General features: G+C 43.3%; 1 protein-coding gene across 4 annotated transcripts in view; it reads left to right on the top strand.

Moving 5' to 3' along the window:
- Positions 1 to 14832, top strand: part of fam193a (family with sequence similarity 193 member A) — a 240300-nt gene that overhangs the window by 202998 nt on the left and 22470 nt on the right. For all 4 annotated transcript variants that reach the window (XM_073047939.1, XM_073047938.1, XM_073047941.1 and 1 more), the window contains exons 17-18: positions 1029 to 1311; positions 5179 to 5365. In XM_073047939.1, coding sequence (XP_072904040.1) covers positions 1029 to 1311; positions 5179 to 5365 — 470 coding nt within the window. The remainder of the gene's footprint in view (positions 1 to 1028; positions 1312 to 5178; positions 5366 to 14832) is intronic.

Genomic DNA, 14832 nt, shown 5'->3' with positions numbered 1-14832 from the left:
GATTCAGGGGTACCACGGCAGCGTCGTGGTTAGCACGACATTATTACAGTTTGGGGCATTCAAGTTAGGAATTCAATCCTGACGTCATCTGTTAAGAGTTTGTATGTTCAACTTTTGGTTTCCTCCCACAGTCCAAAGACCTACTGGTCAACCTAAATTGTCCTGTGGTTACTCCGGGGTTGAATAATGGGTTGTCGGGTATTAAGCCTCGTTGGTGTGGAAGGGCCTGTTCTACCCTGTATCTCTAAATTAATCACTATTATCATGGTCAACTTTTAAACCTTCCATTGAGGAAGCATCTCTGTTTTTAAATAATTAAAACAATATTTTTGTTTCTCCAGTTGGTGGGCTTCCATATTTTTTCTGCATTACATTTGGGCTACCTTCTGCACTGGTATTTGGACTGGCAAAGCTCTTGTAAAATTACCCAGATGTGGAAAGCAGAACTGATAATTGTAATGTTAATAGGTCACCACTTTCCATCTACTCCAATGGGTCTCCTCGACTAATTATTGGTTGAGATTAAGGTCCATCTCTGTCTTGTTTCTCATCCCCTGATCCTTGTACCATGTATGCCCTACAGTCATAAAGGCTTCAGGTTCCTTTGCGTTGTGTTGAAACAGAAGGATTCCAAATTTTCTCATCCTCATATTTGGAATAAATTGTTCAAGACATTATTCCTGAATGGCCTTGCATTCATTTTGATACTGCACATCCTTGATTTGATTAGCTCCTATCAAAGCATATGATTTCTTGGTATCTACTTATAATATTTTTAATCTTTTAAATACAGTAACACAGCCTGTAACTGAAGTTTCTGGAAGTTGCAAGACAGGAACAGCCACCTGCAAAATAAAATTGAGTTTTAGTTTGCTTGGTTTGTTCTGCCATTTTATTGTATCTCAGTTTCTGCACATAAAGACTTCCATTGATCTGAAGCTGTAAAATGTCCATGTTCTGCACATCTCATCACCATGTTGTTAACTTTGAAGTTGTTGATTTCCTTTTTCCCTTTGCTTTTGGTGCAGGTGAGGTGTTCCATAATTTAGGTAAAGAAGACCACAGACATCCCACTCCAGTCGCACCTAGGAACAGCCCCACAGGTTTAACATCTCTTCCATCTCTCACCCCCACGCCGCTGTCCCCTGCCTCCACACCTCACATGCCTAACCTTGTGACTTCACCTTTTCCAAAGACAGCTTCAACCGCCCCAGGTTTTATTGACCCCCATTCTGGGCTCTGTCCAACCTCAACTGCACCCCCTGCAGCTACTGCAGAAAGTTCAGTGAGTGCGTCAGCCAGCGTCTGCAGGTTAGTATGTGAACTGTACAAAGTTTCATTAAAACGTTTCATGTGCAAAGTGAGTGTGAAACAGAATGAACCACTTTTCATAAATGTTGGTGTATGAACAGTGATGCTTTTAGCCATATAAAAATACCTAATTTTTAACTGACTTAATTTTAATTTTCTTTTTGTTTACACAAAAATAGGTAATCACTGAGCCCATATTAAAATAAAATATGGTGCAGCAACCATCTGAGTCCATCAATTGATGCTACCATGAAGTGTTGAGGAAATGCTGAATTGCTGATCCTAGCACATCCCTTTTACTAGTGGCCTGATCCCTCTGATTTACAAGAATCATGAGAATTAAAACTCAGACTCATTGTGATAACAGTTGTCACTATTGGATTTGTTGGTTAATTGTTGTGCTCCCTTTGTTGGGATTTTAATTTGAGATCACTGCTTTGTTTGAGATCGTTGCTTTGGTTGAGGTAAATGTTAACAGCCTCCTGACTTCTTTTGAAGGATTTTCTTGTGTTATTCCTCCTTCATCCAACTCCCATCCATTATTAGATCCTATTCTGCCTAAATCGGTTATCTGATTTGCCTGCATGATTCTTTGTGGAGTAACTCATTGCTGTATAAGTACTAGCTAAGTGGAATTAACTTCAGTGACTGTATTTGCAGAGAAATATCCAAGTGTTTTGCAGAGCAGGGAGAAATATCTGTCCTGAGCAATAGCTATGGAAAGGATTAAGTTAACAATTGGGAAAGATTCAGGAGAGGAAGAGTTGAAGACCAATGATAATTTATAATAATATTGACAGCATCTTGTAAATATCTCTGCAATCATTCAGTTTGAGTATGATGTTCTCCTAAGGGGTTGCCTATTGGTGGGTCCTCTGGTGACTGTAGAGGGCAGTCTGGTATCCACATATTCTCATGCAGTGTGGTCAAGAGTCATTGATGGCTCTGGTTAACGGTTGGCTCTTTTGGTTATTCAGTCTCTGCTTTCGCAGCTGCTGCTTGTTCTGTGCAGCACAGTGTAGATGGTTCTCATTAGCACAGCTGTTATAAATTATACTGCAGAGAAGCACGCCATCTCTGTTGATCAGAGATAGTGTCACGGCTGTAGAAAAGGTGGACGTCATGGAGGGATTGTCTCCCGAGTCTCTGTGGGTGGAGGTTAGGAACAGAAAGGGGTCAATAACTTTACTGTTTTTTTTATAGGCCGCCCAATAGTAACAGGGATATTGAGGAGTAGATGGGGAAACAGATCCTGGAATGATGTAATAATAAGAGTTGTCATGATAAGAAATCTTAATTTCCCAAATATCGATTGGCATCTCCCTAAAACAAGGGGTTTAGATGGGGTGGAGTTTGTTAGGTGTGTTCAGAAAGGTTTCTTGACACAATATGTAGATAAGTCTACAAGAGGAGAGACCGTACTTGATTTGGTATTGGGAAATGAACCTGGTCAGGTGTCAGATCTCTCAGTGGGAGAGCATTTTGCAATCCTTTACAATAGCATTGGAGAGAGATAGACAAGTTAGAAAAGTGTTTAATTGGAGTAAAGGGAATTATGAGGCTATCAGGCAGGAAATTGGAAGCTTAAATGCAAACAGAATTTCTCAGAGAAGTACTGAAGAAATATGGCAAATGTTCAGGGGATATTTGTGTGGAGTTCTGCATAGTTACGTTCCAATGAGACAGGGAAGTTATGGTAGGGTACAGGAACCGTGGTGTATAAAGGCTGTAACAAATCCAGTCAAGAAGAAAAAAAGAGCTTACAAAAGGTTCAGAGAGCTAAGTAATGTTAGAGATCGAGAAGATTATAAGGCTAACAGGAAGGAGCTTAAGAAGGAAATTAGGAGAGCCAGAAGGAGCCATGAGAAGGCCTTGGCAGGCAGAATTAAGGAAAACCCCAAGGCATTCTACAAGTATGTGAAGAGCAAGAGGATAAGACGTGAAAGAATAGGACCTATCAAGTGTGACAATGGGGAAGTGTGTATGGAACTGGAGGAAATAGCAGAGGTACTTAATGAATACTTCAGTATTCATTATGGAAAAGGATCTTGGTGATTGTAGTGATGACTTGCAGCAAACTGAAAAGCTTGAGCATGTAGATATTAAGAAAGAGAATGTGCTTGAGCTTTTGGAAAGCATCAAGTTAGGGACCGGATGAGATGTACTCCAGGCTACTGTGAGGGGGGAGATTATTGAGCCTTTGGCAATGATCTTTGCATCATTAATGGGGACGGGAGAGGTTCCGGAGGATTGGAGGGTTGTGGATGTTGTTCCTTTATTCAAGAAAGGGAGTAGAGATAGCCCAGGAAATTATAGACCAGTGTGTCTTACTTCAGTGGTAGGTAAGTTGATGGAGAAGATCCTGAGAGGCAGGATTTATGAACATTTGGAGAGGTTTAATATGATTAGTAATAGTCAGCATGGCTTTGTCAAGGGAGTTCGTGCCTTGCGAGCCTGATTGAATTTTTTGAGGATGTGACTAAACACATTGATGAAGGAAGAGCAGTAGATGTAGTGTATATGGATTTCAGCAAGGCCTTTGATAAGGTACCCCATGCAAGGCTTATTGAGAAAGTAAAGACACATGGGATCCAAGGGGACATTGCTTTGTGGATCCGGAACTAGCTTGCACAGAAGGCAAAGAGTGGCTGTAGATGGGTCATATTCTGTATGGAGGTCGGTGACCAGTGGTGTGCTTCAAGGATCTGTTCTAGGACCCTTACCCTTGGTGATTTTTATAAATGACTTGGATGAGGAAGTGGAGTGATATGTTAGTAAGTTTGCTGATGACACAAAGGTTGGAGGTGTTGTGGATAGTATGGAGGACTGTCAGAGGTTACAGCGGGACATTAATGGGATGCAAAACTGGGCTGAGAAAGTGGCAGATGGAGTTCAACCCAGATAAGTGTGAAGTGGTTCATTTTGGTAGGTCAGATATGATGGCAGAATATAGTATTAATGTTAAGACTCTTGGCAGTGTGGAGGATCAGAGGGATCTTGGGGTCCGAGTCCGTAGGATGCGCAAAACAGCTGCGCAGGTTGACCCTGTGGTTAAGAAGGCATTTGATGTATTGGCCTTCATCAATCGTGGAATTGAATTTAGGAGCCGAGAGACCCCACTTGGAGTACTGTGCTCGGTTCTGGTGGCCTCACTACAGGAAGGATGTGGAAGCCATAGAAAGAATGCAGAGGAGATTTGCAAGGATGTCGCCTGGATTGGGGAGCATGTCTTATGAGAATAGGTTGAGTGATCTCAGCCTTTTCTCCTTGGAGCAACAGAGGATGAGAGGTGACATGATAGAGGTGTATAAGATGATGAGAGGTATTGATGGTGTGGATAGTCAGAGGCTTTTTCCCAGGGCTGAAATAGTTGCCACAGGAGGACACAGGTTTAAGATGCTGGGGAGTAGGTACAGAGGAGATGTCAGGGGTAAGTTTTTTATGCAGAGAGTGGTGAGTATGTGGAATAGGCTGCTGGCTACGGTAGTGGAGGCGGGTACGATAGGGTCTTTTAAGAGACGGATGGGTACCAGGAGCTTAGAAAAATAGAGGGCTATGTGTAAGCTTAGTAATTTCTAAGGTTGGGACATGTTCGGCACAACTTTGTGGGCCGAAGGGCCTGTATTATGCTGTAAGTTTTCTATGTTTCTATCTCTTGCTAAATGATTTTGAGAATTTGTATATGTAGAACCAATACTGTGTGAGTGAAGGGTATCTACCTAAAACATCCACTGTCCATTTCCCTCCTTAGATGTTGCCTGACCCTCCGAGTTCTTCCAGCATTTTGTGTGTTGAATCAATCTTGTTGTTCTTTCTATTACTTTGCGTTGTCAGCTTTTCATAACTATTGTTCTGATGCTTCTGTAGTGACCCTGACTGCGAAGGACATGCATGTGCAAGTGGCAATGTGTACGATCATCAGCAGTTTGATGGTGAAGAAAGTCAAGACGAAGACAGCTGCTCAGAACATAGCTCCAGTACCTCAACATCAACTAATCAGAAGGAAGGAAAATACTGTGACTGCTGCTACTGTGAATTCTTTGGGCATGGTGGGGTGAGTGATCCTTGGTCAGGAGTGGCTCTTTTACCCGAGGTGCTGCTGCTTTCACTGTTGGTCTAAGTGTTCTATTGACACGTTAAGGAGTCCAAACTAGAGGGCACAGATACAAGATAAGAGGGAGAGGTTGAGGGGTAGCATCTTTATACAGAGGGTAGTGAGCTGCCAGAGGGAAGTGGTCAAGTTGGTACAATTGCAACATCTAAGAAGCATTTGGATAGATCTATGGAGGGGGAGCTGCTCAGAGGTTTACGGGCCAAACTGGGACTCACGGCGTGGATGCTGTGGTTGGCATGGACCAGTTGGGCTGAATAATCTGTTTTTGTGCTATGTTACTCGATTCTATGTAAGCATGCTGTATCCCTTCAGCTGGCCAGTGACACTGCCCTGACAGTGAACAGAGTTCACATTTTTCCATTACAGGTGTCCCCTGCTTTAAGAATGTTCGCTTTAACAAAAGATCTACATTAGTAACCTGTTTTCACATTACAAAGAGGATTTTCTTTTTTTTGTAATTTATTTTTTTATTGAAGTTCATCAAACAAACATTTCCATAAGATGTATTTCAGATATTGTACATATATATTATATAATCATATATATCACAAATCTCCACAAATTATTTTTCTGAGGTATACACTTATAGAAAAGAGTGGAAAGAAAAAAACAAGCAAAAGGGAAGAACTATGTACAAATAGGGAGTGATCTTTTTTTACAACAGATTCATTGATTTGTGAGAATAAAATCAGGCCTATGAGGCATTATGTAGTTAAACCATTTTTCCCAGTATGAATCAAATTGTTCCAGCTTATGATTAACAGATGCTTTTATCTTCTCCATTTTGTAAATGTCCATTGTAATTTCCATCCATGTATTTAAAGTTGGGCTCTTCTGTGATAACCATTTCCTAGTAAGAGTCTTTTTACCAGCCACCAACAGTATATTCATTAAATATTTATCTCTTTTCAACCATTCTTGAGGTATATATCCAAAATATATGGTCTTACTCTCCAAGGGTATTTCACATTTAAAGATGTCTTGCAGGACATTGTGTATCCCCCTCCAATAGTTTTTGATAACTGGGCAGTCCCAAAAAATATGATAATGGTTTGCATTTTGATTTCCACAACTTCTCCAGCAAACAGGGATGTTACTATCATAATGGGATTTCTGAGAGGGTGTAATAAGATATCTTATCAGGTTTTTCCATCCAAACTCCCTCCATTTCTGTGAATTGGTACACTTCCATTGATATCTCCATATTGTTGTCCATTCTTCCTCAGATATAATTATCCCTCCTTCCTTCTCCCATTTTGTTTTAATGTATGAAGTCGAATGTGTTTTAAGATTTGACAACCCCTTACACATGCTTGAAATGATTCTACTACCATTATCTGAATTATATGCTTTTCTAAAGAGCTCTATCAAGCATGTATTTGCCTTGGTTACATTTTTAAGTGTCTTATTAACATATTGTCGCATCTGTAAATACTGATAAAAAATCTTGTTTTTCTAATAAGTGTTTCTCTTTAAGCATTTCAAAACTGAACAATGTTCCTTCTTTCATTATGTTGCAAAGAACTGTTATTCCTTTAGCTGTCCAGTCCTTAAATCTAGCATCCAATTTATTTGGTGTAAAATCAGAGTCATATGCACACAATTTAAGAATTGCAATATCTCCCTCTAGATTATATTCTTTTATAGTGGTTTTCCATATTTTAAGAGTCAATTTCACCCATGGGTTATCAATAGTATTTACGTACCTTTGCAGGTTGTTATCAGCCAAAATTGCTTGTATGGGGATGGGAAGTACCTGGTCCTCAATGTTTTTCCATTGAGCGTCATATGATGGGTTGCACCAACATATCACAGCTCTCAACTGTGCTGCAAAATAATAATCTCTAAGAGAAGGCAAGCCCCATCCCCCCACAAAGAGGATTTTCACTGTTAAGAAAATTTTTCCCATATAAATTAATGGTTCTTCGCTTTACGCCATTTTAGCTTAAGAAAGGTTTCATAGAAATGCTCTACCTTTACGAAGAGAATGAAAGGTCCAGGGGCTGGTTTAACATAGAACATAGAAATTAACAGCATATTACAGGCCCTTCAGCCCACAATGTTGTAACCTACTCTAGAGACTGCCTAGAATTTCCCTAGCACATAACCCTCTATTTTTCTCAACCCTATGTACCTATCTAAGAAGCTCTTAAAAGACCCTGTTGTATCCGCTTCCATCACTGCCACCGGCAGTGTATTCCATGCACCCACTACTCTCTGTGTGAAAAACTTACCCCTGACATCCCCTCGGTACGTATTTCCAAGCACCTTAAAACTATGCCCCCTCACGCTAGCCATTTCAGCCCTGGGAAAAAGCCTCTGGCTATCCATGCGATCAATGCCCCTCATCATCTTATACACCTCTATCAGGTCACCGCTCATCCTCCGTCGCTCCGAGGAGAAAAGGCCAAATACACTCAACCTATTTTCTTAAGGTATGCCCTCCAATCCAGGCAACATCCTTGTAAATCTCCTCTGCACTCTCTCTATAGTATCTACATCCTTCCTGTATTGAGGTGACCAGAACTGAACACAGTTTAACTGCGATAAAGTAAGCAGCCATGCTGAAGCACACAGTGACTGTGTTCTGCTTCGCTCTGGAAGGATATTTTTTCCAACTTGTCAGAGGTATCCAGTACATTTGACTGTAAAATATGAAATTGGATTCATAGATCCTCCATAGTGACCACAATTTAGGATATGGAACTCTCAAGAAAATTATATTTGGGGGCATGATACTGTAGCAATGAGCGTAACACCATTACAGTGCCAGTGGCTCTGGTTCAGTTCCGCTGCTGTCTGGACGTAGTTTGCACATTTTCCTTGTGACGTTTCATCCAGGTGCTCATTTCCTCTCTTATTCCAAAGTTGTACGGGATAGTGGATTATGCCATTTTTTTTCACCAGTATTAATATATTCCATCGGTCGTTACAGTAGTTGGCTGGTCATGCAAATCACAAGGTAGAAAGCTGCGTTATTGGGTCAGTGGTCCCTCAGCCAGGTATGAGGTTAGGTAGTTAGTTGTGCCTGAGATTGCAAGCAGGGGCCGTGAACAAAATCAGTTTGTAGCTCAGAATCTGATTTATTATCATTGATTTATATGAAATGAAATTGGTTGTTTTGTGGCAGCAGTGCAGTGTGAAGATGTCACATTATAATCTACATGTGCATATGCAAGGTAATGAGGTAGTGTTCATGGGCCGTTCAGAAATTTGACAGCGGAGAGTAAGAAACTGCTCCTAAATTGTTGAACCTTCAGACTCTTGTGCCAGCTTCCCAATGGTAGAAATGAGAAGAGGGCAAGCCTGTCTTGCTGGTAGCCTGCTCCTGCCTTGATTTATAAGAATTATAATGAGAATTATTATAATGAGGACCCATTGCAATTTGCCTGTTGTCACAATAGGTTAACGGCAGACGCAATCTGAATGGCTCTCCACACGGCTTTAGACCACCTGGACAACACAAGCACCTGCGTCAGGATGCTGTTCATCGACTATAGCTTAACATTTAATACCATCATTCCCACAATCCTGATTGAGAAGTTGCCAAACCTGGGCCTCTGTACCTCCCTCTGCAACTGGATCCTCAACTTCCTCACAGGAAGTGCAGAATCTGTGCAGATTGGTGATAACATATCCTCCTCGCTGATGATCAACACTGGCAGGGATGTGTCTTAACCCACTGCTCTACTCTCTATATACACATGATTGTGTGGCTAGGCATAGCTCAAATACCATCTGTAAATTTGCTGACGATGCAACCATTGTTGGTAGAATCTCAGGTGATGACAAGAGGGCAAACAGAAGTGAGATATGCCAACTAGTGGTTGGTGCAGCAGCAACAACCTGGTACTCAACGTCAGTAAGACAAAAGAGCTGATTGTGGACTTCAGGAAGGGTAAGAAGAAGGGACACATACCAATCCTCAAAGAGGGACCAGAAGTGGAGAGAGTGAGCAGCTTCAAGTTCTTGGGTGTCAAGATCTCTGAGAATCTAACCTCGTCCCAACATATCGATGTAGTTATAAAGAAGGCAAGATAGCGGCTGTACCTTATTAGGAGTCTGAAGAGATTTTGGCATGTCAACAAATTCACTCAAAAAACTTCTATAGTTGTTCTGTGGAGAGCATTCTGACAGGCTGCATCACTGTCTGGTATGGAGGGGCTACTGCACAGGACCGAAAGAAGCTGTAGACGGTTGTAAATCTAGTCAGCTCCATCTTGGGTGCTGGCCTACAAAGTACCCAGGACATCTTCAGGGAGCAGTGTCTCAGAAAGGCAGTGTCTGTTATTAAGGACCTCCAGCACCCAGGGCATGCCCTTTTCTCACTGTTACCATCAGGTAGGAGGTACAGAAGCCTGAAGCCTGAAGGCACTCAGCGATTCAGGAACAGCTTCTTCGCCTCTGCCATCTGATTCCTAAATGGACATTGAATCTTTGGACACTACCTCACTTTTTTAAAAAATATACAGTATTTCTGTTTTTGCACATTTTTTGAAATCTATTCAATATATGTAATTGATGTACTTATTTATTATTATTATTTTTATTATAATTTTTTTCTCTGCTAGATTATGTATCGCATTGAACTACTGCTGCTAAGTTAACAAATTTCACGTCACATGCTGGTGATAATAAACCTGATTCTGATTCTGAATTAAAAGTCAGACTCCCTGTGGGAGCAAGTGGAACATTTTAACAGTTCTCACTATTGGATTTATTGTTTGATTGCTGTGGTCCCTGGTTTTAGGCTTCACAGTTGAAAATGCTGTTTCTACATCTTCTCCAACATGATTTTAAAGATCACTGTATTGTAGAGCACTAACTTTTACATGGATTGCTGGTAATTTAAAAACAATTCTATGAAAAGGCACTTCATGCCTTCTTCGCTGTAAGATTTCAGTGAAAAATTTTGTTTGATATTTTAAACACAAGCTTGAGTCTTGAGTAGAGCACCTGCAACATCATTCCCTCCCCTCCCCACCCACGCACCTTCTCCCTTCACCTGGTCTCAGTTGTCAGCTTGTTCTCCTTCACACTTCATTCCTTATCTGGCTTCTTCCCCCCCTTCCTTTCCAATGCTCATGGTCCGAAACGTCAGCTGTTTAGAAACATAGAAAACCTACAGCACAATCCAGGCCTTTCAGCCCACAACGCTGTGCCAAATACGTACGTACTTTAGAAATTACCTCAGCTTACCCGTAGCCCTCTATTTTGCTGAGCTCCATGTACCTATCAAGGAGTCTCTTAAAAGACCCTGTTGTATCTGCCTCCAACACCGTCGCTGGCAGCCCATTCCGCGCACTCACCACCCTATGCATAAAAAAACTTACCCCTGTTACGTATCCCGTAACTGGATCACTTACCAGCAAAGATAGAGAGGTCCACTGAAGTCTGATGGTACCATTTTTAAACGTTTTTATTTATAAAGGGGCACAAAAGGAAGGTTAATACAAACATTTTGATAACATACGTTGTCAATACCCAATCTAAAGCACAGGTATAGTAATGATCAATCAGAAATAAGCTCTATCGTTGTCTAGGGGATAATATCTTGTCCATTTGGAAAATATAACAGTCATTCAAAAGTCGGCAGGCTTCAGCCTTTTGGGAACCGCTGAGTTTCCCGTGTTGGAGAGAGAGAGAGAGATTGGTGAGAAAAGGAACACTTGCCCGGGTCCTTACGAAGCAAAGCCGTGGAATCAAGAGAGCAGGCTTTCCTGTTAGTTAAAAGCGATTTTCCGTGATTCCAGCCACAGACTCCCGATTCGGAATCTAACGCACGTGGCTTCCTTCAAAATGACTTCCCGCTACGACGGGATCGCTATCGTGTCTCCTTGGTGCGTCTGGAGGGGTCCCCCCCCCCCCCCCCCCAGACCCTCCTTTATACTTCCTCACGGGATCGCAGGTGTCAATCTCTCTCTCAACCAGCCCACTTTGCCCGAGGGCTTTACACGTGGTCTTCATGAGACAATAGTCAGGGTCGCTTTATTCTGCATCCCGGTGGAACGTGGTATTCAGCACGTCTCTTTCTCTCTCCCATTTCCTGTGTCTATTCAGCACGTCTCTCTCTCTCTCTCTCTTGGGTCATTGACCCCCCCCCCCCTCCCCTTCACTAGGGCTCTTGCGATTCTCGCAAAGGAGGGGGCTGGTATCATAACACCTCCCCTCTTAAACATTTTTTACCAGCGGTTAAAAACAGTGGTATAGAGTCTTACAGTATTTTTGAATCTACCACAATACACAAGCTTTTCTTTTCACAGAGTACTACTGTTATACATTCAAGTCAGTATCTAAACAGTTAACGATTACAGTGTCCCTTTCTTTTATATCTTAACATCGCGTACCGTACTGAAAATCTTGTAGCATCAGACTTCAATTAACCGTTGCCTCTTTTTCGAGGAGTCCCCCTGTGGGGAACTTGAGTAATTTGGCGTGGTGAACTCTCGCCTGTCTCATTCATCGGGGTCATCTTATCAACACCACTTAGACCATTTCCACCCAATTCTGTAATTTTACCCAGGCGGCTAGCCCTTTTGTCAGGACCATGCAGGCTGATGGGTTTCAGTTCGAACCTTTCCCTCAGGCCGCATTCAAATTTCGGCTTTTTCACAGCGCTCTCTTGAATAACAACAGCGTGTGGGGCACCTTTACATTCCAAATCAACCTGTAATCGATGCGCAGGCACCGCGTTCCCAAGCCATCGTTTCTGTAGCTTGGTTGCTTCTTCCGACACCAATCTAAACTTTAAATTTTCTTCATTCGATTTGGGAACTGCAAACTTCCCGTTCCCTTCAATAATGATGTTTATTCCCCCATGGTCGAGTTCCACTTTAAGGTTCACCACCCCTTTGTGTACCAACACCTGGGAACCCTCCCTTCCCCCAATTACCAGGGTTAACCCTGTCTTCACTAAACCCAGTCCATCTGACCCACAGGGACTGCATTCCTTTTCAACTGAATCAAATACCTCAGACTTGTTCTGAGCTCCATTACTAGGTTCAGTACCACGTGCATCCACATCTTGGACACACTGAAACGGGACATCTGCCTCTCCCAGGCTTTCAATACCTGTACCTTTTTCAGATTCTAAATTCCCCTGATCCTCCCAGTTCCTCTCTGGGCAACTCCCTTCCGGAGTAAACTCAACTCCGTGGGCTGAAACAACCTCGTCTGCCAACCCAGCGGACCTCTCCAAGGTAATGGCATCCTTTTCATCTAGGACTGCCTTCATCTCATTATCGGGAACACCTTGATAACTCTCAACTTCTTCAAACAGGGCTGCCACCCCCGACAGATCATCCATGTCCAGCTCTGGACCTTTTAACAGCTTTTCCTGTCTCTCATCTTTATTTCCTACCTCTAGGACCTTTCTCTTCGCTAAGGGCAGATCTCGCTCCTCTCCCTTAACCCCTTTCACTTTACTACTCTTCAGTTTACCACCCTCAGAACCCCCGTGGTACAGGGTCGGTAGGACCGTCTCGGCCAAATCAATACTGGCCAGATTTAAACTGCTCGCTTTCTCAGCTGCCTTTCTCGACAGGCTGCGAATGCTCGCGCCTGTGGTACAGACTGGAGATGCGAGGGGCGGGGCTGCAATCCTCACAGGCGGTTTGAGCCGTGTCCAAACCTGTCCCCCGGCTAAATCATTTCCGAGGAGGACGTCCGCGTCAGTTCTCGGGAATTCTGCTGGCACCCCTATTTCGATTGGTCCAGATACCAGCTCACAATCCATAATTACCTGATGTAGGGGCACCATTTCTATTCTTGTACCTATCCCCTTCACGGCGACCATTCCCCTTCTCCGACCGAAATCTAGTATCTCACGGCGGATCAACGACAGCTCTGCCCCGGTGTCTCGCCAGATTCGGACGGGAATGGGTGGGTCTCCCCCCTTCACGGACACGGTTCCGGGTGACAGCCAGGTCTCTGACCCTTCTCGTACTCTGTCTATCCGGGGCTCTCTCGGCGATTTACTGATTACCACGGCACACCCGATAGGGACCGCTGCTCTCCCTTTTTCTGGCTCCTTTCTCAGAGCAAAGCACCTAGAGGCCATATGTCCTCCCTTCCCACAATTAAAACAGGTCAAGCCCGGAAATCTCGGGCCGCCTGGCCTTTCCCCCTCAACCTTACCACTAGCTCCCGGCGGGACCTCTGCCTCAGCCGGCGGACTTTCCCTACCGTTCCGACGGTCTCTCGGGTAACCTTTTGGCGAGGAAATCTTTAGCCTGTGGGTTAGGGCATATTCATCTGCGAACCTAGCAATTTCTGAGATGGACTTATTCGCCTTCTCATTCAAATACACCCGGATCTCCTCCGGAACACACCCTTTTAATTCCTCAATCAGAAATAACTCCCTGATATGCCCATAATCCCCGTCCACCTGTTCCGCGGTGCACCAATGGTCCAAGAGCACACCCTTTTCGTAGGCTAGTTCGGTATACGTTTGATTCCACCCTTTCCGTAAATTTCTGAACCTTTGTCTATACGCTTCAGGTACTAGCTCGTAACTCTGGAAAATGGCCTCTTTTACTTTGGCATAATTTTCCGCTTCCCCTTCCTCGACGGCCAAGGCCGCATATGCTCGTTGTGCCTTCCCCTTTAACACACTTTGTAACAACGCCACCCACTGCTCTTTGGGCCATTTTTGATTTACTGCCACCTTTTCAAAAAGCAAGAAATAACTATCAACATCCGACTCTTCGAATGGAGGTACTACCCTCAACTCCCGACTAACATTAAACCTCTCCTCTCGATCTAACCCGAGATCTCTTCGCTCTTTCTTTAACTTCTCCATCTCCAAGTCATGTTCCCTCTGTTCTCGTCTCTCCTCACTCTCTTTGCCTTTCAGCTCGTTCCCTCTCTTTCTCGGCTCGTTCTCTCTCGTTCTCGGCTACTTCTATCTCTTTTAGCTGAATTTCATGCTGTCTTTGCTTTTCAGCTTGGTCCCGCTCTTTTTTCACCTCTAACTCCTTTAGTTGGAGCTCCTGGTCCCTTTCTTTCTCTCTCTCAGCCGCTTCCAGCTGCTTCATTTTAAATTCATGTTCCAGCCTTAATTTCTCCAACTCTAGCTGATCCATTCCACTCGCTGGTACTTTTTCAGGGATATTTTCCAAGACCTCAGCTCCGAACACTTTCTTCCCAATGTAATACCGAGTTATGACCCCTCACACCTCCCGCTTTTTCATGGACAACCTCACTTCTGTGAGGTCCAATCCCTTCGCCAAATTTAACAAGACTGATTTAGTGGCTGCCTCTAGCGCCTCCACAGTCGGGCTTTTCATAAATTCATCCACGTCCATCTTTGCTGGTTTCCCGTCTGGCTACCCGCGTACCAGATCCAATTTTATTTATTTATTTATTTATTGACTTACAAACCCGATTCACTGCCCTCCCAATTAGGT

The sequence above is a fragment of the Hemitrygon akajei genome, chromosome 6 (assembly GCF_048418815.1).
Source record: "Hemitrygon akajei chromosome 6, sHemAka1.3, whole genome shotgun sequence".
Lineage (NCBI taxonomy): Eukaryota > Metazoa > Chordata > Chondrichthyes > Myliobatiformes > Dasyatidae > Hemitrygon > Hemitrygon akajei.
Note: the sequence above shows the minus strand (reverse complement) of the source record. Positions and strands in the feature narration are given on the sequence as shown.